This window comes from Tarenaya hassleriana, unplaced genomic scaffold, assembly GCF_000463585.1.
Source record: "Tarenaya hassleriana unplaced genomic scaffold, ASM46358v1 Cleome17, whole genome shotgun sequence".
In the NCBI taxonomy this organism is placed as follows: Eukaryota; Viridiplantae; Streptophyta; class Magnoliopsida; order Brassicales; family Cleomaceae; genus Tarenaya; species Tarenaya hassleriana.
The window spans coordinates 1,549,461-1,570,136 of NW_010965122.1; the positions used below are offsets into that span (position 1 = coordinate 1,549,461).

Consider the following 20,676-nt stretch of genomic DNA (forward strand, 5'->3'; position numbering starts at 1 on the left):
CCCCCCCCCCCCCACGCCAAAACGAGGACCCAGAACAAATGACGACAGAAATTGACTACAAAAAGGAACCGCATTGCGGAAACTCACAGCCTGGGCTCGGACGACGAAGCTCCGGCGAGAAGCAGAGCGACTGACGGAGAGCGAAGCCGGTTGGGTGAATCCGGAGCGGAGAGGGGCGCGAAGGGCCGAGGATGCGGGGAGGGCTAGGGTTCGGGAGGAAGAAGGGTGAGGGGAGAGAAGGGACTTGGCGGGAAAAGCCCGAGAAGAGGAGGAAGAAGAGAGAAGAGTGGTAGAAGAAGCTGCTGCAGCCGCCATGGATAAGTGCTTTGACACTGCTTCTCCCTCTCTCTCAGACGACGAAGAAAAAGCTTATCCCTCGAGATCACGTGGGGACTCTTTTGTGGGAGAAGAAGTATGAGGTGGAGAAATATGAAGGGAGGATTAGAAGTCGGAGTTCCTAGGGCATTTTCGGAATAATACATAAATATACGGTTTCTTTATATGATTTTTTTGTATGATTTTTTTAGGTTTTTTCTTCTTCAGATTTTGTCCTTTCTGCTAAATATTTTCTTTGTAATTATAATACAAAAAATCATAATTTCTATTTGGTTGAATATTTTATACTTATTATATTTTTGAATCCATTATTTCGGATTTAATTTTAGAAAAAAATATATTGAAATATAATCTTTATGAAATTATAATAGTGAAGCTAGAATTTATTTGGTTGTGCCATTTTTTAACAGCATGAATAGAATTTTATTTCTAGCGAATAAATAAATATGTATAGAAGAAATGAAGCACAGCATGCTTTTGCGTCTTCTATCTTCGGTTGCTCCGCCGCGTCATCGCCCCTCCCGGCGATCTCTCCGCCGATCCATCACTTATTTCCGGCGATTGAGCGCTAATTCCACCGCATTCTCTCTTCCTGTTTGTTGTTCCAGGTAATCGAATCGTTAATGCGAGACATGCAATCTGTCTCTTGAATTTTCCGCTTTGGCGATGCTCATGCAATGGTCGCGATTGCTTAGTTTTGAAGTTTTCCGTTTAGTTTGGTTCGAATTCGCGTGATTACGCTCGAACGTTGCTGATTTGGTCGATGTAATTTTTCCCCGGAGTTTTTCTGTTCTAGGAGACGAATCAGACAATATAGGTCGAGTCGCGTGATTGCTGATATGGACGCTGGGAATTTACTGGATAAAGCGAAAAGGCCTGTTGATTTCAGATTGTGTAAAGTTTTCGGGTATCATTCCGTTTTTGCGAATTTCAGAATTCTTTCAGTGAGTCGTCTAAATTCTGATTTTTATCGGTCTTCTGTTTTATGGTGAAGTTCAACGACCGAGCTGCTGGAAATTCAGGCAGAGAATCCTACGTTCCATGTATTGTTTATTACAGGAAATCCAGGTTTCGATCATGTTATGCTTAAGATGTGTGGGTTTGTTTATATTTTCGTGTGATTAGATATAGATTCTTTTATTGTCACCTGAAGTAGATGTTCATCTGTGGATTGTCATATCAGGTGTTGCGTCGTTTTACAAGGATTTTGTGGAATCTTTGTACAATTTTCTTGATGGAAATGCATCTATAACAGGTATGACACGAGATCTCGTTACACTGTGGGTTTGATTTTGTGGCTCCATGAGATTATTAATTCATGAGTTATTTGGCTTCTCCTCTCCAATGGGCCTGGTTTCTCACTTTCTCTCTCTCCAGCTATTGGACACATATCTCATACGAGCAAGGTAATCACATCTTCTTACGGTTCACCTGCATTTACCCTGTTGATATAACTTCGTCTGCTACTGCTGTATAAGAGAAATAAAGAGGACATTTCTATGCAATTGTCTTGACGTACTGTGGGTTTTGAGAATTGGGAAGGCCAATGGAGCATGAGAACTGGTGAAGCACGTTTTTTTTACATGAATGAGATTGCTATCTGTGTTTCATGGTGTTTGTTGGAGTTTATACACCTGTTTTTGCATGATTCCATTTACTATGGAGTCTTTGATGAACTGTAATTGGCATTTATACTCATTTTGTCAATGGAAGGACTGGGAGTCTGGAAGACTGTTTTCATTGCAAGAACAAATTGATCATAAGGTAATGCACAGCATTTTTCTATGTCAGTTTGGAACTAATCAGTTGGCTTAAACAGTTACCTCAGTTTTTTTTAATCAATTTCCCTAATTTGAGGATCTGGACTTCCGAGGCCTTTATATTCTTCAGTAGTGTACAATGTGGACCTAAGGCTGTCATTCTAATAGTTATCCTACAGATGGATTTCATCCGGCAAGAGTTGAGAGATGTGAAAGTTCCAATTGTATTGGTAAGATCATTTTCTCATGTGTATCTTCAATTCTTCCTTAGCATGGCTACGAATTGCTGTTCTCTGAAAATGGAAGAACATCTAGGATTATGTTATGCTCACTAATATCTGTATAATGGGCTTTACATATTCGTCAGAGGTTACTTCCTTTTGTGTATTGCTTACGGAGCAATTCATGTATCTTCGTAAGCTGGTGGAAGTTGTTCAATCTCATGAAAAATGTCTTCATCTCAGATCCGTTTTGGATTTCCAAGAACTTACTCTTAGTTACTTGTGATAGGTTGGGCACTCTGTTGGGGCTTATATATCTCTTGAAATGTTGAGGAAATGTTTGGACAAGGTATAGCTCACGTTGCAAGTCCTACAAGCATATACTTTCTCTCTCCGTGTGTATTTATCTGTGACGTGATCCTTATATTCCATCTTGTTGCTTGAAGGTGATATATTGTGTTGGCCTATATCCATTTTTGGCTCTCAATCGGCAATCACTGAAACAATCCTACATCGTGAAACTTGCAATGTGAGCTGGTTTTCGCTCTTCTGTCTTATCCACCATTCTATGTTTTGTATACGTCATCTCCAAATTTGAAAAAACTAATGAGGCATCCGAGTTGTTTTAAAGTCCTGTTCATTACCTTAAACATTTTATGTGTGAAGTTTTCATATGATCTTGAGTCGTGAAATTCGGTGCTTAAGTTAACTAACAATATGAATGAACGGGGTTGATTGTGAAGTTTTTGGTGTGATCTCAAGTTCTGAAATTCTTTCTTACTCCTTTTCATTCTTGAAATCTTATTCCATGATCAAGGCCCGTTGATAAATGAGAACATGGTGAATTTCAGGTCATCATTTCTGTCGACTACAGCAAGTCTTCTGATTGCATCTCTTGGACTGTTACCTATGGGGGTCTCTCGGCTTTTTGTATCAAAGTTCATTGGGAATTCATGGTCTGATGCTGCTGTTCAAGCCGCTTGCACCCACTTGAGGCAGGTAGTTTCTTGTATACAATACAGATGTTCTTTTTGTTTTTATGTTTCTATCCTCCGTAATTTTTGTTTACTTGCAGTATCACACCATGCGCAATGTCCTCTTTATGGCAAAGACAGAGTTTACAAAGGTAAATACCTTTTTTCATGGTATCATATGGCACCCAAGAAAAGTTTATATGATGTAATTTAGCTGTCTCATAGGCTTTGTGATTGTGTAGTGTCTGGATCTAATTGGACTCAAAATTGTATATGATCAATGAAACAAAGCCAACTCCCGAGTTTGTGGCTTCTTAACCAGGACATAGGATTCTTTGGACCAGATAGTTTATTTATTATGAGTTGTATAACGGTTTCAGTTATACAACTCATAATATTAGTTGGCTAGTCTTGGTTCATTGATAGTAAACAGGTTCAAAAGATCAGATATCATTCACTATGATGGAAACCAAGGGATGTCAGTATAGTCAGTTTTACAGATTAACAAGTATTCAAATGGTAACCATGTTCATCTTTTTCACACCAGCTCGCCGAGGAGCCAGATTGGGATTTCATGAGAGAAAACCAGAGCAGACTTGCGTTTTTATATGGCATTGATGATCACTGGGGTCCACTGCAAATGTTTGAAGAGGTTAGTTTCCGTTTTCTTTTCTTCTCCCTTTCTGTTAAAGGTCAGTCTTCATACGCTTTGTTAGACAAGAAGAAAGAGAGCTTGTAATTCCAGGGATTGCATGTCTAGACCCAGAAAAATTTCAGTAACCTCTGTGATCCGAATATCATTGTTTGTTCATCTTGAAAAATTTTCGAAAAATTTTTGTAGGACAAACTGTAATGGAGTTTTATAAACCCAGTCTAGTGGGGATCGTTGTTGCCTTCAAGTTCGTTTATAGGGGGTGGACGCTGGCGAGTACCCGAATTTTTGTGTCACCCAACCTCGGTCTCGTCCTCGTGGGTTTTTTGGGGTATTACTTGATCTCGGTCTCGTGAGTGAAGTCGTGAGTGAAGTCGGGTACCTGGATCCAAGTCTCGCAAAGTTTTGAAGTCTTGCATTTTTTGTCTCTCTGTCTGTTTGTCCAGATATCGAAGCAGGCGCCAGGTATTCCCTTATCGATCGAGAGGGAAGGCCACACGCATGGATTCTGCTGCACGGTCGCTGGCTCGACGTGGGTCGCACAATACGTAGCCACTTTGGTAAAGGATCGCATTTCACAGCTCCAGTGAGGTACGATAAAGAACCATTTACAACTTGGTATTGGACCCCACTCTCTAGAACTGTATAACCATGTCGTCACAACTATGGTGAGAATGTCGGTTGACTGAAGAAATTTGATAAGAATCTCTTCATCTCGGGTCTAATTGATGGTGCTTGGTCTGAATGGGTTTGGATGATCCGGTTTAATTTGATTCATCCGGTTTGGTTTGGTTTGGCTGGGTTAAGAAAAAGTACATACTGTGGAATGTGGTCACTTTCTTAGGTTTGGAGAAATAGTTATGACGAATATTTTGAATTTACCGTTAACAAATCATCATTTGGATTAAGTCGTAACTCAGCTGATGTGATCTTTTTTTTTTTCTTTCAGACAAACTTGTAACCTGTCCGGAAAATGACCCAATTTACGTAATAGTTCCGACCGTAATTAAATAATTATAATGCAATCTATTTATTTTTCGCGTTTATTGCAGAAATCAAGTGAGGTGAGATTCACCTAATCCAAATCAACCAAATCCATTTGGATAATTCCAAATTAATAAAGTTCTATGTATGTATGTATGTATGTATGTATGTATGTATGTATGTATGTATGTATGTATGTATGTATGTATGTATGTATGTATGTATGTATGTATGTATGTATGAGTGATGTGGGCTCCGTCGAGCAGGCATTCTACACGGCCGAAAATAAGCTGCAGAATCGAGTCATGTCACAATGGGACATCCCCACTCAAGTCTTTCCACTTCGCAGCCGTTGGATTCCACTTTTATTTTTATTGAAGTACAATCAACGGTCCAGATCTTTTCCACAATTATATAAAATCACATAGACATGTGTACATACCAAAACATCTTTCCTCCCTTTCTCTCACAACAAACACGGCATAACTCTCTCCCTCTCTCTCTCTAACAATGGCTGAGAGAACCAAGAAGAAGAGGGAGATGTTGAAGAAAATCTCAGTGGTAGACGTACGATGTATGAGCAACAGTTGTAAGAAACCGAACCTCTCCGACATCTTCAACCCTATCCCGTTAAAACCCCGAAATACCCTTCTCCCACACCTTAATCACCGCCACTGCCACTCCTCCTCCTCCACCAGGACAGCAACCACAGAGGATTCCTCCTCCTCCTCTTACTCCTCCACCACCACCGCCACGTCATCTCCTCTGCCCCCCCCCGCCCGCCGTCTCGGCCGCGTCGGTGGCGACGGAGTCGCGGTGGAGAAAGATTCCGACGACCCTTACTTGGATTTCAGGCGATCGATGTTCCACATGATTCTTGAGAACGAGATTTACTCCAAGGATGATCTGAGAGAGCTTCTCAACTGCTTCCTTCGTCTAAACGCACCGTTTCATCACGCCGTCATCCTCCGCGCCTTCACCGATATCTGGGACGGCGTTTTCAGCTCCTCCTCCGCCAAACGCCCCGGAACTCCAGCGCTTGTGGCCGGACCTTTTGACATGTGCGTGTCACGTGACTTGTTTTAGATGGAAGGCCCTCTTGTTCTTTTTTTTCTCCCTCGAGTGGAGAGGGAATGTGTAGAGAGTTTCTCCCTTATTACCACTGTAAAAAAAACTTCCGTTTAAACGTAAAAAAAAAAGGTTTTGATATTTCCTTACAAAACTAAACGCATAGTAAATATCTACTGTACTATTACTGCATTTATCTTAGTTTTATTTTATCATCATCCAATTATAATTTTCTCCCATGTAATTAAACACAGATACGGTAAAAAAAATACATAAGGGTTAACTGCTAATCGAATTCGAATCAGTAAATAGTTTGAATGAATGTGTGTAAAAACACAGTGCAAGTCTGAAATGGACTGAGAGAGAGATATAGTGGATGACGTAACCCTCTGACGTTGTCTGTCAGTATATTAATTTAACTGCATGCGTTTGAACTTTTACGTGTATTACTTCGGCAGAAAACAAAATTACAAACCCTATGGAATAATCTTGGAAATTAGATTACTTTATGAAGCGCATAGAGTTTTATTTTTGTTATAGAAATAGAGTTTAGTTTTTCTTGGGTGATTACTTTTACGTGTAATTCTTCAACGTCGAAGTGAAAGTATATTCAGTTTTTGTTTTTAAGGTGATTTGTATTATATATCCAAAAAAATACAAACCAGTTTCTGTTTTTGACAAAAGATAATGAAATCCATGTGAAAATGGTAATATGTCTTCAAAATAAAACAATCCCGATCTAATTTCTAATTTCTTGCATCAAATAGTACAATCTGCAAATAAAGATACTCTATAGACGACGAAGCCAATTTGGCTTCATGTTGAACGAGCTTTTCATGTAGCTCTTCAATGGAGATCGCCACATCTCGAGCCTGAACCATATCGACCACGGGTTTGTAGTCTTCGGAAAGACCGGTCAAGACTGCATCGAGGAGGTCTTCATGATCCAATGGCTTCCCAAGAATTGCAAGCTCATCGGATTTGGTGGTGATGAAGCGAACATATTCATCCACTGATTGCGTGCCTTTCACGCAACGTCGAATTTGATCACGAAGCTGAAGAAGATGGCCTCGTGAGGCTTTGCCATACACATTAGCGAGGGTTTTCCAAGCATCACGAACAGAGATGGCACGAGCTACCACCGGTTGAAGGTTGAGAGAGATGGTGCCAAGGAGAGCACTGAACAGAAGACGATCTTGTTGCTTAAAGGGAACAAAAGCAGGATTGTCAATGAGAATACCATCTGTGGCAAGTTTAGCCGGCGGAACCGATTCATCATCCATGATAAAACAGTCAAGCTTGTGCCCTTCGAGAAGAGCACGGATCTGAATGCTCCAAGTGATGTAATTAGTGGAGATCAGCTTCGTCACGTTCGTCATGTTGACGGAAAGGAGAGATTTCGTGGGCTCATTGGCATCAAAGGTAGTGGCAGATTCGGAGGAGGCATTGTCACGCGTGGCCATGGCGTCGGAGAAAAAGGGTTGACGTCGGAGCAAGCGAACGTCGTCGGCAGAAGAGAATAAACTCAGATGGCTAGGATTTAATGCTGTTAGGGTTTGTCGTGAGACTTAAATCTCTGATACCATGAGAGATAAATGGCTTTCGTGTATTATTATGATCACAAGATACAAGCATATATAGATACAAGAGATAGAGATATATAACTAGAGTATCCTAGAATATAGGAAGTATTCCTAATATAAAAGATATATCAGAAGATACGATAATATCTTCAATACTATCATGCGGAGGCTTCCGTTTGATAGCTATAGTACATTCCGAATGGTTCGATCGATCTTCCACCTCGTATGTTAAACCGTTCGGCACTTTGCTCGGAAAATCCTATTGTTCCGCTCTCTCCAAAGCTCGTACACCGTAGTTTGGAGAATGATTTGTCGGATCCGTTTCATGTCCCTTCCTTTGATCTGCGTTTCGTTGCTTGCACAATCCGTGCATTGGTAGATGTTTGATGGAGGATCCTGACTGCATAGGGCCACAAAGTGTCGCCATACTTGTCTGCTATATCTGCATTCAAAGAACAAATGCAGGTGTGTCTCCTCTAGCTCGTCGCATAACATACAAGTTGTCTCCGAGATCACTCCCCACCGATGAAGTCGATCTTTGGTCGATAATCTGGACAACATCACCTGCCATATCAGAAAAACATATCTAGGTATGCCTTTAGGGAACCAAACAATGGAATGCCAGGGAACCTCGTCGCCGCGCTGGCGGATTTGATGCCACGTTCTGCTCGTGTAGAAGGTTGGCCTGTAGTCATCATCCCGATATTTCCATAGAGCTTGATCATGATTTGTCGTGGCTGATGGCGGTGGGATGGTGGAGAGAAAGGTGAGGAAGACTTGTTGACTATCTGATCTAGCATTCTGTAATGTCCAATTGTCTCCATTTACTGCACTTCTGACCGTGACTAGGGTCGGAATACGAAAATTCCTCGACCCCGTTTCCCCGATGTATTTTATCAGTGGCCCTAATGTCATCCATGGGTCATGCCAGAAGAGAGTGCATTCACCATGGACTGTCTCCTTCAAATCTAGTAATTTACGCAGATTCCAGGAGAACCGAAGGGAATGTATCATATTTCAGAATCCCTTGGCTTTAAACAGATTGTTATGTGTCCAAACAACCCATAATGAACCCGCTTTAGAGAAGAGTATCCAGATTAGCTTTAGCCTAAATGTGGTGTTATAATCGGCAATGCTGCGGAGCCCTATCCCTCATTCCTTTCGAGGCTTACAAATGTTTGTCCATGACATTCGGCGGCTTCCCGACCCAGAGGTAGACCCCGACCACAAGAAGTTCGGACAAAGACTGTCGACTTGCTTTGTGAAGAATTTTGGCAGTAGAAAGACCATTCCCCAAGCATTAATCAAGCCGTATATAACCGAGCTAACTAGTTGGACTCTACCTGCACAAGACAAGTGTTTAGTGGTCCAAGAAGTGACCTTAGCCTTAATTTTCTGTAGTAGTGGTTGGTAGTCCGCCTTCGTGAGTCTCGCGTGGCTGAGGAGAACGCCCAAGTATCTGACAGGAAGGGAGTCGACTTGGAATCCCCTTGTCAAAGGCCTCGTCTCCCCTTGAAATAACCCGCTAGTTCCCCGTTGATAGCCGCTGAGAATTTAAGAGTTCCCATATAAGTTGTTATCATTTTCACAAAAATGTCGGACAGGTCTAAAGCTTGAAGAACCCGTGTGACTAACAAATATATTGAGTTTGATTCGCTTAATTAATGAAATGTCCAAATAAATCTTCTTTTTTCCCATTATTATTATATATATATATATGTATGTATGTGATATTAATGTAAAATCTGGCATGTAATTGATGTTTTCATCTTCAACTTCGATCACCACGTCACTTGTGATAAAATTTTAAATAGCCAATTTTGTTTTATTTTTTTAAAATTATATAAACAACACTATTAGCGTTTAGTACGTAATAAGAAACTTTCAAATAAATAAAAATTTATAATAATAAAAAAAATCGGATTTTAGTAATTACCGATATAGATAAATATGGTCTCTCCACAGGACTTGGTCGAAATCTTGGGGCGTTTTGTCCTCCGCCCGATCTGATGTTAGTGGGAAACACAAAGGGTCTCCACAAAAGCAAGAGAGAGCCCTTTATATAAGATTTATTTATTATGGAGAAAAAGAAGGTTGGCTTAAGAATGAATGACATTGACAAACTCAACTGGTTTGGTTCAATCCAGCTCAGCATATACCAAATAGGAAACAGTTTATGTTGTTCTTTCCCTCCACTGGAATTATGTACGTGTGGATCTGTATATGTATATTTAATATAGAACAATTAGTATCTACTTTTCATGTATATATAAATCTTTTGACATTATTAAAATAGTGATAAGTTATTTCTACCTATATTGTTCGATGTTATCCCAATTAAAGTAAACTAAGATTCCTTTTTATCAAAATGCCAAAAAAATATTAAATATATAATTGACCATATTATTCAAATGAATGTACGAAATTATTTTATTTGTGGCTTATCCACAATAATAAATAATAATAATAATCTTTTTTCAAAAAATTTAAAGAGGCAGTTTAACTGAAACTAGTCAATCAAGAAATGCAACATCACTTGTACATGTAGAATACTATTTATGAATTTGGGTTTGTTGCTATTACATATGCCAACAAAAACAAATAAGATGCTTGGAAAGCAAAAATATACCAATTTCATGTGTCTCTTCAAAGGGTATCACAATGGAGCCTAGGGCATTTCCTCTACTTAATTATAAGCTAATTATGCTGCAATTCATTTGATTATTTTTTTTTCTTTTTTCTCTATCAACAAATTAAAACATATAAGGTGTTTTATAATAAAACATAAAGTCTCGTGTACACGTTGTAGATCAAATAGATATGCTACAAACACGAAAGGAATGAAATAAGAAAAGAAAGTAGACGAGATATATACGAATCTCTGATATTTTATCGGGATATATGAGTCTATCCGTGTTGAGCTTTTTACGTTAACTTATCGTGTTTAAAGAGTTTGGAGAAAATGACTCTAAACTAAGTTGGAGGGTTACATTACATGTTTGTTCCTTCAATACTAGATAGATAGATAGATAGATGTGTCTAAATCTTCATGTGGTTGAAGTGAAAAGGTGAGACATATACAAATGGCCGACATATTGAATCTGAACTTAAAAAAATACAATTACTACTTTTTGTAATGAAAACAAACAAACACAGTTCATTAGGCTTTCTCTCTTTTCAAGTGACTTTGGAGTCCCATACAGTTACCAAAAGCTGCAGCATGCTTCTTGTCCAAATTAGGCTTACACATTTTGATTTTGATGTGGAGCCATGCATTAATTCATCTCATAATCTCAAATAATTTCCTCAAATTAATGTTTCAATAATTAGTATCTCGTTGCGTGTAATTGGCATGGATCTATATCCATATATACCATTTCATTACTTGTCACATATAATGAAGGTCCAAATTTACAAGATTTTATATGTATATATATCGATGGTGCTCCGAATCTAATGATGATTATGTTTGGATTGAAGAAAAATCTTCGATAGCGGAATCATTGCAAGGAATTGTTACAAATATTAAGTTGTTTCATTCATATAGACAATAATTTAGATAATAAAATATTTGATTTGATTAATTGTCAATTATAAATCTATAAAAGGCTTTGAACAACACTGGTTGACCCTTTAATATAATATTTAAAATAATATGTAAAATTGGTATGAATAACTCTCTCTCTCTCGTTGGATAGCACGTTAGAATGTGAAACGGGGGGGTCCCTGCGGACGAGACATGAAGGCCAAAGGCATGTGTGGTATCAACTTTCTCTATTTGCTTTCCCAAAAAAAAAACAATGGAAATAAACATGCATAGATAATCATTCCATCTAATTTTCTATGATAAATCACAAGAAAAGATAATGGAAATAGGTAATTTGATTATCTTTTTTCGGCGCTCTAATAAACCAGCGATTAAAAGAATAATAATAATAATAATAATAATAATAATAATATAATGATTGTTTCAAGTATCCATCTTAAGGGTTTTCATTATTTTCAAGTCATCAATGTTACAAGTGGAACATCTTTCAAATGGGCTTTAGGATTTCTGTAACGGTCGGTCCATGTTGGGCTGAGATATGAAACATAGATTCTTTTCAAGTTATCGATGTTACAAGTATACTATAAAGCGTTCTACTTCTATCGTAAAACAAATCGATTTTCCAAATTTAAAGTTCTTTATTTTTTGATAACCAAGAGTTTCACTGGATCTTCGGTCCACTTAATCCTATGGATTCGGAGTCAGCTGCCCCCTTCTTCCTACCAATGTAATCGAACCCATGACCTTGAGAATGACTTTGTCACCTCTCAATTATTGGATCACCAATTCTTGGATGATTTTCTAAATTAAAGTTACATGGTACAATTTCACGCCGAATTATTATTCGTTCACTCCGTCACACATATTTGATAATGTTTTAGAATCCAGATATAAAAAACAAAAAGCACTAAATGACAGCGAAGATAATTCAAATTTAATATTTGTTTAAAACTTGTATTACTAACCATACCTAAAAATATTTTTATTATAATACTAATAATTATAAGATGATGACGATTATGATGCATAGATCCATAAAAATTGGTTAAATTTGAGAATATAAGAGCATTGGAAAAATTAAGCCCCCGGTTAAGGGTAGGGAAGAGATACTAAAACGTGAGATTCATGATTGAGCAATTCTCCAAAGGAGGTAGTACGACTACACTCCGAAAGATTTGAACTCGAGTCTGACGAGTGTTTCCATGACGGATGATCGGCGAGAGGGTGTTCAGCGATTGGCTCTGCCCGCAGTCGATGGCGTCACAGATTAACGTTTGGAGTGGATAAGGTTATGTGATTTCGGTTCCAAGATATGTGATATCGATTATTGATAAAGAGTTTATTGTAATCACATTTGATCCTTGTATGCGATGTACTTGGATTACAGACATTCATCCTTGTGCGTGGAATACCTAGATGAGTTGTATAGTCATTGCATGCGACACGGTGGATCCGATGGCCATGTGTGTGTGTGTGCTACATATGGATATGAGATATGATACTCTTATACGACTCGTTTGGATTTACATATGTGTATGATGCACATGGAGATGAATTGACATTTTAGTCCTGGAGCATGGTTTTATTGTGGATGTGTATTGTGTTGTGTGATATATTGCATGATTGGTATTTAAAATTTTTATGATTTAATTTATTAGACATTGAATATTAATTGACATGTTAGACGTTGGGTTTTAGCCATTTCAATGAAAGTCGAATTTGCACGTTTAACCCGAATCACTCTCTAAGTATTATTTAGGACGTTGTTACGCAAAGTTTCAGGTGAGAAATAACACGTTTGGTAGCATGTGAGTGACGACCGAAGACAATTTATTTTTCAAATGTTTTTATTGGTAATTAAAATTTTAAAGTGTAATATATTTGTAACCTCATGTATTTTCTTATTGTGCGATTTGATTCATCGTTAATTTTTTTTAATTTCCCATACATTTACATAAATAAATATTTTAATTTGATTTTGTCCACGTGACACAATTCGTGAGCCAAATACGGGATACGGTTCTCACATTTTTCGTTTATTCATTTTTTTTCATTTTAAAAGCTTATCATTTGTTTTATAATAATTTATTTAAAATTATCTATTTACTAAGTTATAAATTTGTTTAAAAAATGATTAAGTTTATCTAAATTCTTTTCACCATTTTATTTTTTTAACTCCATTTTAAACTCTTATTTTTTTCATAACTATATTTTCAAATTTATTTATTACTATATTATAATCAATAAATTTTATTAAAAAATATTTATATTTTATTAAATTTATCATATCATTTCATTTTCTTACTTATTTTTCTATTTTAAATACTTCTCATTTAATTTAATTTAATTTTTTTAAAAGTCAATAAGAGTTTAAAAAACTGTGATGTCATGGTTTCACCTAGGAGTAGACACAGGTTGGATACCCTAATTTTTTGGGTATCCAGACTTCGTATTCGTCTTCGTCTTCGTCTTTACGGTTTAAAAAAACACTATCTCATTTTCGTTTTTTTGTAAAACTCGGATACTGATGGTTCGGGTACCTGTCGTTGAATTTAACTATCCGAAAATATCCGAACTTGTTAAAATCATAAGAAAATGTTGATTTTTGTTGATTTTAGAAGTATTTTAGTAATTTAATATGAAAATATTTTTAGTAATTATTGTAAATATATTAAAATTTCAATGATATAATTATCATTTTATTCAAATCTGAAAATATCTGTCGCTGTTCAAACAAAACTCGAATTCGAATCCACAGTCTAGATTTTTTGCTTCATAATACCCGTTTTCATCTTTGTTGTATAGAAAATCCCCGTATCGTTATCCGAAAACGTTTCAAGTACTCTAGTTTCACTATAATACTTTTAACCTATTAAAATTTTTAATCTCATTTTCTTTTCAAAATTTTCAGTATTTTAGATATATTCTCTTTGATTTAAAATAAGTAATACCAAATAAATTTGACGATTAGCAAATCAAAAGACTAGGAAAAGAAATAAAAGAAAAGAGAAAAAAAAAAGAAAATTAGCAAAAAACGGAGATTGACGCAACGCCGATGAAGTTTGAAATTAGGGCAAAACAGGGGGAGGACGATGATCTTTTGGTCGTTCCCACCGACGAGAAAGCAGATTGTTGTGTCGGTGACGTTCTTCGTCGTCGGAGCGTTGCTATTCTCCGGCGGTGCGTACCTTTCACTCGTCAACATCGGCCCTCAACAAGCCCGCGCCAAGGCTCGCTCCGATTACGTCAAGGCTCGTCTCCGGAAATGGCTCGATGATTAAGCTTTAATTTCATGTATCAGTGTTGTTGAATCTGTTTGAAATGCTCGATGAAGATGCCGAAAGGTTAGTGTAAATTTCGAGTTTTCTTCTTCTTCTTCTTCCAATAAACAAAAGATCGGTGGAGGGTTTTCGGTTCATGAACAAATCCTTACATTTGTGTCGACACTGTAATATTCCCACAGAAATCGAGATTCATGAGCAAATCCTTACATATATGCATCATCCCCTTTGGGATTCTGTGTTCGAGTTTTGGTTTAGTAGAAATGAATCTTGCAACCCCCCCCCCCTACTTGATCATGTTTTGCCGTTCTTCCTTATCTTCTGTCTGAATTTGCAAAATCTTGGCTACCTTCTGAGATGCTGTTTGAATTTGAAGCAAAATTTTTCTGAATTGAAATTCATCTGAAAGATGTCTCGAGCAATGTAGGTATATAAGCATCTCCAGATGCTAACACAGGTTTTATACAAAGAAAAGATTGAACTGATCAGAGCAGACAAAAGGACAAAAATGGTAAGGTAATGAGTTCTTAATACTATGTTCTTCAGCTTAGTTAAGTGTTCTTTCTGGATCATCACCATCTCGTTTTTCCACCATTCTGCCATTGAAACAGATGATCTTTATATATATAGCCTTTGTTTGAATTTCTGTAGGCTTGTGTTTCATCTGCAATCCCTTTAGGGTCTGCTTGCTCGTGTGCTTCCATGAAAAGATTCTACATTGCAGATCTTTGCTGTTATTCTTCTCCATATTCAGTTCTACGGAATTAAAATCACTTGAATCTTGTTCAAATCCATCCTCCACCTCCTCCTTCCCCGTTGTTGCCTCGGTAATTACATGTTTTTTTTACGTCCATGGGGACTTTCTCGTTGGATCGTTTAGCCTCGAGCTAAGCCCGAAGACGGGTCCTCGGCTTATCGACTGCTGCACCGGCTAAATGCTAAGGGCATCATCTTCCCTTACCCTTAAAAGACTCGCTCTTTAGTTCTTCAATCTTTTGTATTGGCTGATGTCTCCATCTCTTCTCGTCCTTGCATCAAATAGGATTGAAATCCCAGAAGAAAAAATGATTTGGAAATTTGTAGGATTTGGCTGTTTACTTGCATCATCTAAAATTTGTTCGGATCTTTCGAATATGTTTTTTTTAATGACAAACACGATCTAGTCGGTCGACTTTTTTAAGATGCAATCGGAACCACCATTTACATTAAATTCGATCTCAACTAGAACAAATTTCAGATGAACACACTGAACAAGTCGAGTAATATAAAAATACAACGTAGTAAATACATACAATTTATATTTGACCCTTTTCCACTCTTGCAGAAACCACGAAAAGGAAAAGACAAACAAGATGTTCTGTGTATGTATGTATGTATACATTTACATACACATATATATGGACAGAAAGCTAGGGCCTTTTGAGGGAGATACCGGAGATGACGACAAGAATGGTGAAGAAGACGACAGAGATGAAGGAAGAGACAACAGCTCCGCTTGTTTTCTGACAGAAATCTCCAAACTGCTGACATATCGCAAGCCAGTTCGTGTTCGGGTTCCCACTGTGTGCCAAATACACTATCGCCGCCGCCGCTGAGGCCGCCGCCGTGTTCAGCGTCAGAACGGCCTGAGAAAATACTCACACCAAATAAAAAAATATATATACATATATATTCGATCATGCATGTGGGTATACATGTATACATGTGATGTGAAGAGTATGGTCATTTATTACAGTGTCCAAAACCAGCAAGAGGAGCCTTGGAGCAGCTGCGAGTGGGCGAACAATGGTGACGACAGAGAATGGAAGGGACAAGACAAGGTATCCCGCAACTATCGCCATTGCAATCACAAAGAACCTGAAAAAATATGATCAAAGAACACATAATAATCGTTTCATTACAAAAAATAGAGAAGATATGAACATGAAATGAGTGGTCGTACTGAAAAGTAGGGAGATCGTCGTAGCTGGCTTGGAACTGGAAGAACTGGGTGAAGAAGGGAAGGGTCTCATCGCTAGTACCCATTGTTGCAGAAGCAGCAAGAGCTGCAACAATGGCGGCGATACGTAGGAGGAAATCGAAGATGGAGAGTCCTCTCTTGTACCCTCCTCCTGCTGCTGCTGATGCGGCTGAGCCATGGACGATGAGAGGAGCTTTCCCTTTGGCAACTGCGCTTGACTCTGGAACATCAATGGTGGTCGATTCGCTCTTCGCCATCTCTTCTTCTTCTTCTCTCTTTTTGATTTGGTGTTTGCTCTTTAACGATTTTAGAGATGATATTGTGGTTTGTGAATTTGAATGGGTTTTTTATAAGAACACGAGGGAGAGAGAGAGAGAGAGATGTCTGTGTGGTGGCTTAGTTAACATTGGGAGTTGAGAGTTGTTGATTAACTTCTCCACAATCGAAGATAATTCGTATCTTTCTCTTTATTTAAGCATTTTTTTAATGTAAGACTATAAATAAAGTCAGCCATATACATTTATAAATTTCAACAACGACTAAAAAAAGTATATAATAAACCCCTTTATATGATATTATTATAAGCATGGTATGGTATCTAATCCACCCAATCACTTCACAGGAAACAAATGAAAAGAATCAATTTTATTTTTTCAGATTTGTAGGAGGTATATCCATTCAGTTTAGTTTTTCTTTTATTAAAGAATACTTTTTTTAAAGAAATGTTTGTTTTTATATCAATTAATTTTGAAATAAGATTCAGTTATGATATATTTTATCAATTATATATAAATGTGTACCTCGCGTATATAAGGCTAGTGAAGAAAGCGAATTGTATCATCATTGTGTTTCTTATGGCAAAAGAAATAAGAAAACTCTTTATCTTTGGTGTTAAAATCTTGGTTCTCATACGTAAAATTCAATCAACCCAAAATGATATAATATACAGCCATACCTAAAATAAAAAATATTTAAATCCGATTGAATGTGGTTTTTTATTATAATAAATGTAATAGAGAGAACATATATTTTTTAAATATTTTTTTTTATTAAAAATCAAAACCGAAGAAACCAAACGAATTCCAAACCAAAAAATTTAACCCAGCAATGACAAGGAAAAATAATTGTATCATCATTATGTTTCATAGGTAAAATTCAATCAAACCAAATGAATAATCATACCTGAAATAAAAATATTTAAATCCGTTTGAAAATGATTTTTATTAAAACAACGAAATAAATATAAATATAATAGACAGAATTTTTTTTATATATATATATATATATATATTTGTTATAATATAAATCAAAACCGAAAGAAAAACAAACGAATTCCAAACCAAAAAAAAAACTGAGCTCAGCAATGACAAAGAAGCGAAACTTGCAACAAAACAGAGTTAAATTTTCATATTTGTTAGAATTTTTCAACATCTCATTTGATTTTTTTTATTCTATTATTATTATTATTATACCGTCTTCCAAAGATCAAATCAATATTTCATGTGTTTATTACTAAAACCAAGATCGGTTTCTTCTTTTGTTTTGCTCGCATTAGAACGATGCATGTGAAGCAGTTCCGTACACGAAAGATTCTGTTGAAACAGGAGAAGAACTCACATCGTACAAGAATTAAAGTGAATTTCAGACAGTAATTAACTAATTATCAATACGTAAAATAGACCCACAACTTATACGGGCAAACTTAAAAAATGTCCATACTTTGCTACATTGACTTGAGTGCGTACCCTGAAAAAAGATAGAAAAAAACACCTTCAAATACTACCCTTATAATTGTGTTTACCCCATAATACCCACCCATGTGGGATCCATAAATAAAAAACCTGACACGATACTGCAGAAAATTTAATGGAGAGAGAAAAAAGAGTAGTTTTTGGTTTCCTATAAAAAATTAAAAATTTCCTCCATTACAAAAAAATTAAATTTTTTGCTGGGAATTTTAAAAAATTTCGGTGTGTCTAGTGTGACCAATGTGACCAGAATTACAGTGTGACCAGTATGACCAGTGTGACCGTGTGACTAGAGTTTAATATTAAGTTATGTGACCTATGTGATCAGTGTGACACGTGTGATCAATGTGACCAATATGACCAGAATTTAAAATTTGAACGGTGTGATCTGTGTGACCAGTGTGACCAGTGTAATCTATATGACCACTATGACCTGTGTGACCAGAATAAATTTTGAACGGTGTGACCAGTATGACCAGTGTGACCATAATAAATTTTGAACGGTGTGACCAGTGTGACTAGTGTGACCAGTGTGACCAAAATAAATTTTGAACGGTGTGACCAGTATGACCAGTGTGACCAATGTGACCAGTGTGACCAGTGTGACTAGTGTGACCAGTGTGACCAGAATAAATTTTGAACGGTGTGACCAGTGTGACCAGAATAAATTTTGAACGGTGTGACCAGTGTGACTTGTATGACCAATATTAAATTTTGAATGGTGTGACCAGTGTGACGTACCTTTGTTTCATTGACAATATGTTCTATTTTCGCTCCGAAAATCTATTTGGGATTAGAGATGCGTTTTTGCATATTTTTTGACAGTTTTGCTCCGCAAATATCTTATTTTCATCAAATACCATGCGATTCACTTTAGATTCATAAAATTCAAACAAAAAAAAAAAGAAAGTTCATGCATCGAACCAATCTCATTTATTAATAAACTTACCTTCTATTCTTGTTACTTGTTCTGTCTTAACCGAATCGTGAAGGAGATATGAAGTCATCGATGGAGAAGTGTTCAATGGAAAAACTATTTCGTTTGTTTTTTTTTTGTGTAGAAATGAAATGAGAGTTAGAAAAATGAAGAGTTGAGAAAGAGAGAAGAGTTGAGAAAATGAAGAGTTAAAGAGATGGAGAGTTAAGAAATTCTGAGAAAGAGAGAATAGTTCAAAATGACTAATTGAGTGGAAGAGAGTGAGAAAATATTTTAATATTGATTTGTGTTCTATCACGTTACTTTTTAAAAGGGGTAATTATGTCTTTTGTATATTTTATTTTTTTATTAAACTTAGGTTTTGAAGGGTACTTCGTGAAGTCTTTGTAGCAAAGTAAGGGTACTTTTGCTATTTTGCCAACTTATATTTGCTCTTTCCAATCGTTAACACAAAGGATCGTATCTAATATGTTTCACAGATACAGGCTCTTCTTGAGTTTTTTTTTGAACCATAAACTATGTAATATAAAAAAAAAAACAGGAAGAGAACATACAAAAGCCATGGTTCATGGTCTTATATATAAGAGCCTGTACGTAATACACACACACAGATACAAGTAGTGGAAACTAGTGGCGTTTGAGGGCGACGCCTGATATGACGACGAGAAGAGTGAAAAAGACGACGGCGATGAAGGAAGAGACGACGGCTCCGCTTGTTTTCTGACAGAAATCTCCAAACTGCTGACATATCGCAAGCCAGTTCGTGTTCGGCTTCCAGCTGTGTGCTGCAGCTGCAGAGGCCGCCGCCGTGTTCAGCGTTAGAACCGCCTGCCAAAAGATTCAGAGGGGATTTAGTGCTCCATTGTTGACCATACATACATCTCTTACATGAATGATCTAGTTGTGTATTTGTGAGTATATGTTGTGTTTTGATGAGTTAAAAGGTTCTGTCATTACAGTGTCCAAAACGAGCAAGAGGAGTCTTGGAGCGGTTGCGAGTGGGCGAACGATTGTAACTACGGAGAATGGAAGAGACAGGACAAGGTACCCTGCAACTATTGCCATGGCAATCACAAAGAACCTGCAGCATGACAGAAAACAAAGGAAAAAGAATGAGACTTTTCTAAACAAAAAACAAAAAAGAAGATAAGACCAAGGAAGAAACGGATCCATATAAAGCTAGAGTTTCGATATGTCAGTACTGAAAAGTAGGAAGATCGTCGTAGCTGGCTTGAAACTGGAAGAACTGGGTGAAGAATGGGAGGGTCTCATCGCTAGTACCCATAGTGGCGGCGGCAGCAAGAGCTGCAACAATGGCGGCTACGCGAATAAGGAAGTCAAAGATGGAGAGTCCTCTTTTGTACCCTCCTGATGGATGTTCTCTCACTTCCCCAATGAGAGGAGCTTTCCCTTTAGCCACCGAGCTCGACTCTGGTACATCAATGGTGGTCGTTTCGCTCTTCATCATTTGGGCTGATTTTGTGTAAAGTTCCTTGCTTTCTTTGTGGAATCAAGAATTTAAGAGAAGGGTTTTGAAGGATTCTTTGAGATGGGTTTGAATGTGAGTTAAAAATGATAATATGATCTTATATAGTGTGTGCGCATATGAGAAAGGGGTGAAGCAA

The 20,676-nt window shown here is 37.2% G+C and overlaps 6 protein-coding genes across 14 annotated transcripts in view; 3 read left to right on the forward strand and 3 right to left on the reverse strand.

The window, feature by feature from the left end:
• LOC104809959 (2-Cys peroxiredoxin BAS1, chloroplastic) overlaps positions 1-407 on the reverse strand; it is a 2,843-nt gene extending 2,436 nt beyond the window's left edge. Inside the window, exon 1 of the mRNA XM_010536092.2 lies at positions 88-407. Coding sequence (XP_010534394.1) covers positions 88-315 — 228 coding nt within the window. The 5' untranslated portion in view covers positions 316-407. The remainder of the gene's footprint in view (positions 1-87) is intronic.
• A 363-nt stretch (positions 408-770) lies between these two features.
• On the forward strand, positions 771-5,081 carry LOC104809962 (lipid droplet-associated hydrolase). Of its 5 annotated transcripts, none has more exons than XM_010536096.2 (14): positions 772-944; positions 1,133-1,243; positions 1,331-1,404; positions 1,520-1,591; positions 1,714-1,742; positions 2,050-2,100; positions 2,276-2,326; positions 2,607-2,666; positions 2,764-2,846; positions 3,169-3,316; positions 3,393-3,443; positions 3,839-3,943; positions 4,390-4,534; positions 4,996-5,081. In XM_010536096.2, the coding sequence occupies exons 1-13, from the start codon at positions 796-798 to the stop codon at positions 4,531-4,533; spliced, it is 1,128 nt and encodes a 375-aa protein (XP_010534398.1). In that variant the 5' UTR covers positions 772-795; the 3' UTR covers position 4,534; positions 4,996-5,081. The 5 variants fall into 5 exon arrangements, 4 of the variants coding, with proteins under 4 accessions (XP_010534398.1, XP_010534399.1, XP_010534397.1 ...); XM_010536097.2 differs by lacking the exon at positions 4,996-5,081 and adding an exon at positions 4,893-4,977; XR_002024051.1 differs by lacking the exon at positions 4,996-5,081 and having other exon boundaries at positions 771-944; positions 3,169-3,312; positions 4,390-4,514.
• LOC104809961 (transcription repressor OFP6-like) lies at positions 5,056-6,140 on the forward strand. Its single transcript, XM_010536094.2, has 2 exons — positions 5,056-5,072; positions 5,194-6,140. Exon 2 carries the CDS (start codon positions 5,438-5,440, stop codon positions 6,011-6,013), a length of 576 nt encoding a protein of 191 aa, XP_010534396.1. The 5' UTR covers positions 5,056-5,072; positions 5,194-5,437; the 3' UTR covers positions 6,014-6,140.
• An 8,010-nt stretch (positions 6,141-14,150) lies between these two features.
• LOC104809965 lies at positions 14,151-15,768 on the forward strand. Of its 5 annotated transcripts, none has more exons than XR_771236.1 (3): positions 14,151-14,469; positions 14,834-14,922; positions 15,731-15,768. XR_771236.1 is itself a non-coding variant. In XM_010536101.1 (1 exon), exon 1 carries the CDS (start codon positions 14,218-14,220, stop codon positions 14,404-14,406), a length of 189 nt encoding a protein of 62 aa, XP_010534403.1. In that variant the 5' UTR covers positions 14,151-14,217; the 3' UTR covers positions 14,407-14,650. The 5 variants fall into 5 exon arrangements, 1 of the variants encoding a protein (XP_010534403.1); XR_771237.2 differs by having other exon boundaries at positions 14,834-14,917; positions 15,731-15,750; XR_771235.1 differs by lacking the exon at positions 15,731-15,768 and adding an exon at positions 15,058-15,143 and having other exon boundaries at positions 14,834-14,917.
• Positions 15,587-16,808, reverse strand: LOC104809964 (casparian strip membrane protein 4-like). Its single transcript, XM_010536099.1, has 3 exons — positions 16,349-16,808; positions 16,140-16,263; positions 15,587-16,031 (listed from the first exon to the last, which is right to left on the reverse strand). Exons 1-3 carry the CDS (start codon positions 16,621-16,623, stop codon positions 15,816-15,818), a joined length of 615 nt encoding a protein of 204 aa, XP_010534401.1. The 5' UTR covers positions 16,624-16,808; the 3' UTR covers positions 15,587-15,815.
• Positions 16,809-19,495: 2,687 nt separating this feature from the next.
• On the reverse strand, positions 19,496-20,605 carry LOC104809966 (casparian strip membrane protein 2). The gene is made up of 3 exons (XM_010536102.1): positions 20,254-20,605; positions 20,009-20,132; positions 19,496-19,879 (listed from the first exon to the last, which is right to left on the reverse strand). The coding sequence occupies exons 1-3, from the start codon at positions 20,517-20,519 to the stop codon at positions 19,679-19,681; spliced, it is 591 nt and encodes a 196-aa protein (XP_010534404.1). The 5' UTR covers positions 20,520-20,605; the 3' UTR covers positions 19,496-19,678.
• Positions 20,606-20,676: the final 71 nt, after the last annotated feature.

Bases quoted from the DNA above. Each gene is read 5' to 3' on its own strand.
- LOC104809962 (XM_010536096.2), top strand. From the start codon at position 796: ATGAAGCACAGCATGCTTTTGCGTCTTCTATCTTCGGTTGCTCCGCCG. The intron at 2,847-3,168 runs GTGAGCTGGTTT...GGTGAATTTCAG, and splicing joins TACATCGTGAAACTTGCAAT to GTCATCATTTCTGTCGACTA. The intron at 3,944-4,389 runs GTTAGTTTCCGT...CTGTTTGTCCAG, and splicing joins CACTGCAAATGTTTGAAGAG to ATATCGAAGCAGGCGCCAGG.
- LOC104809961 (XM_010536094.2), top strand. From the start codon at position 5,438: ATGGCTGAGAGAACCAAGAAGAAGAGGGAGATGTTGAAGAAAATCTCA.
- LOC104809965 (XM_010536101.1), top strand. From the start codon at position 14,218: ATGATCTTTTGGTCGTTCCCACCGACGAGAAAGCAGATTGTTGTGTCG.
- LOC104809964 (XM_010536099.1), bottom strand. From the start codon at position 16,623: ATGGCGAAGAGCGAATCGACCACCATTGATGTTCCAGAGTCAAGCGCA. The intron at 16,264-16,348 runs GTACGACCACTC...ATATTTTTTCAG, and splicing joins GACGATCTCCCTACTTTTCA to GTTCTTTGTGATTGCAATGG. The intron at 16,032-16,139 runs GTAATAAATGAC...GTATTTTCTCAG, and splicing joins TCTTGCTGGTTTTGGACACT to GCCGTTCTGACGCTGAACAC.
- LOC104809966 (XM_010536102.1), bottom strand. From the start codon at position 20,519: ATGATGAAGAGCGAAACGACCACCATTGATGTACCAGAGTCGAGCTCG. The intron at 20,133-20,253 runs GTACTGACATAT...GTCATGCTGCAG, and splicing joins GACGATCTTCCTACTTTTCA to GTTCTTTGTGATTGCCATGG. The intron at 19,880-20,008 runs GTAATGACAGAA...ATCTTTTGGCAG, and splicing joins TCTTGCTCGTTTTGGACACT to GCGGTTCTAACGCTGAACAC.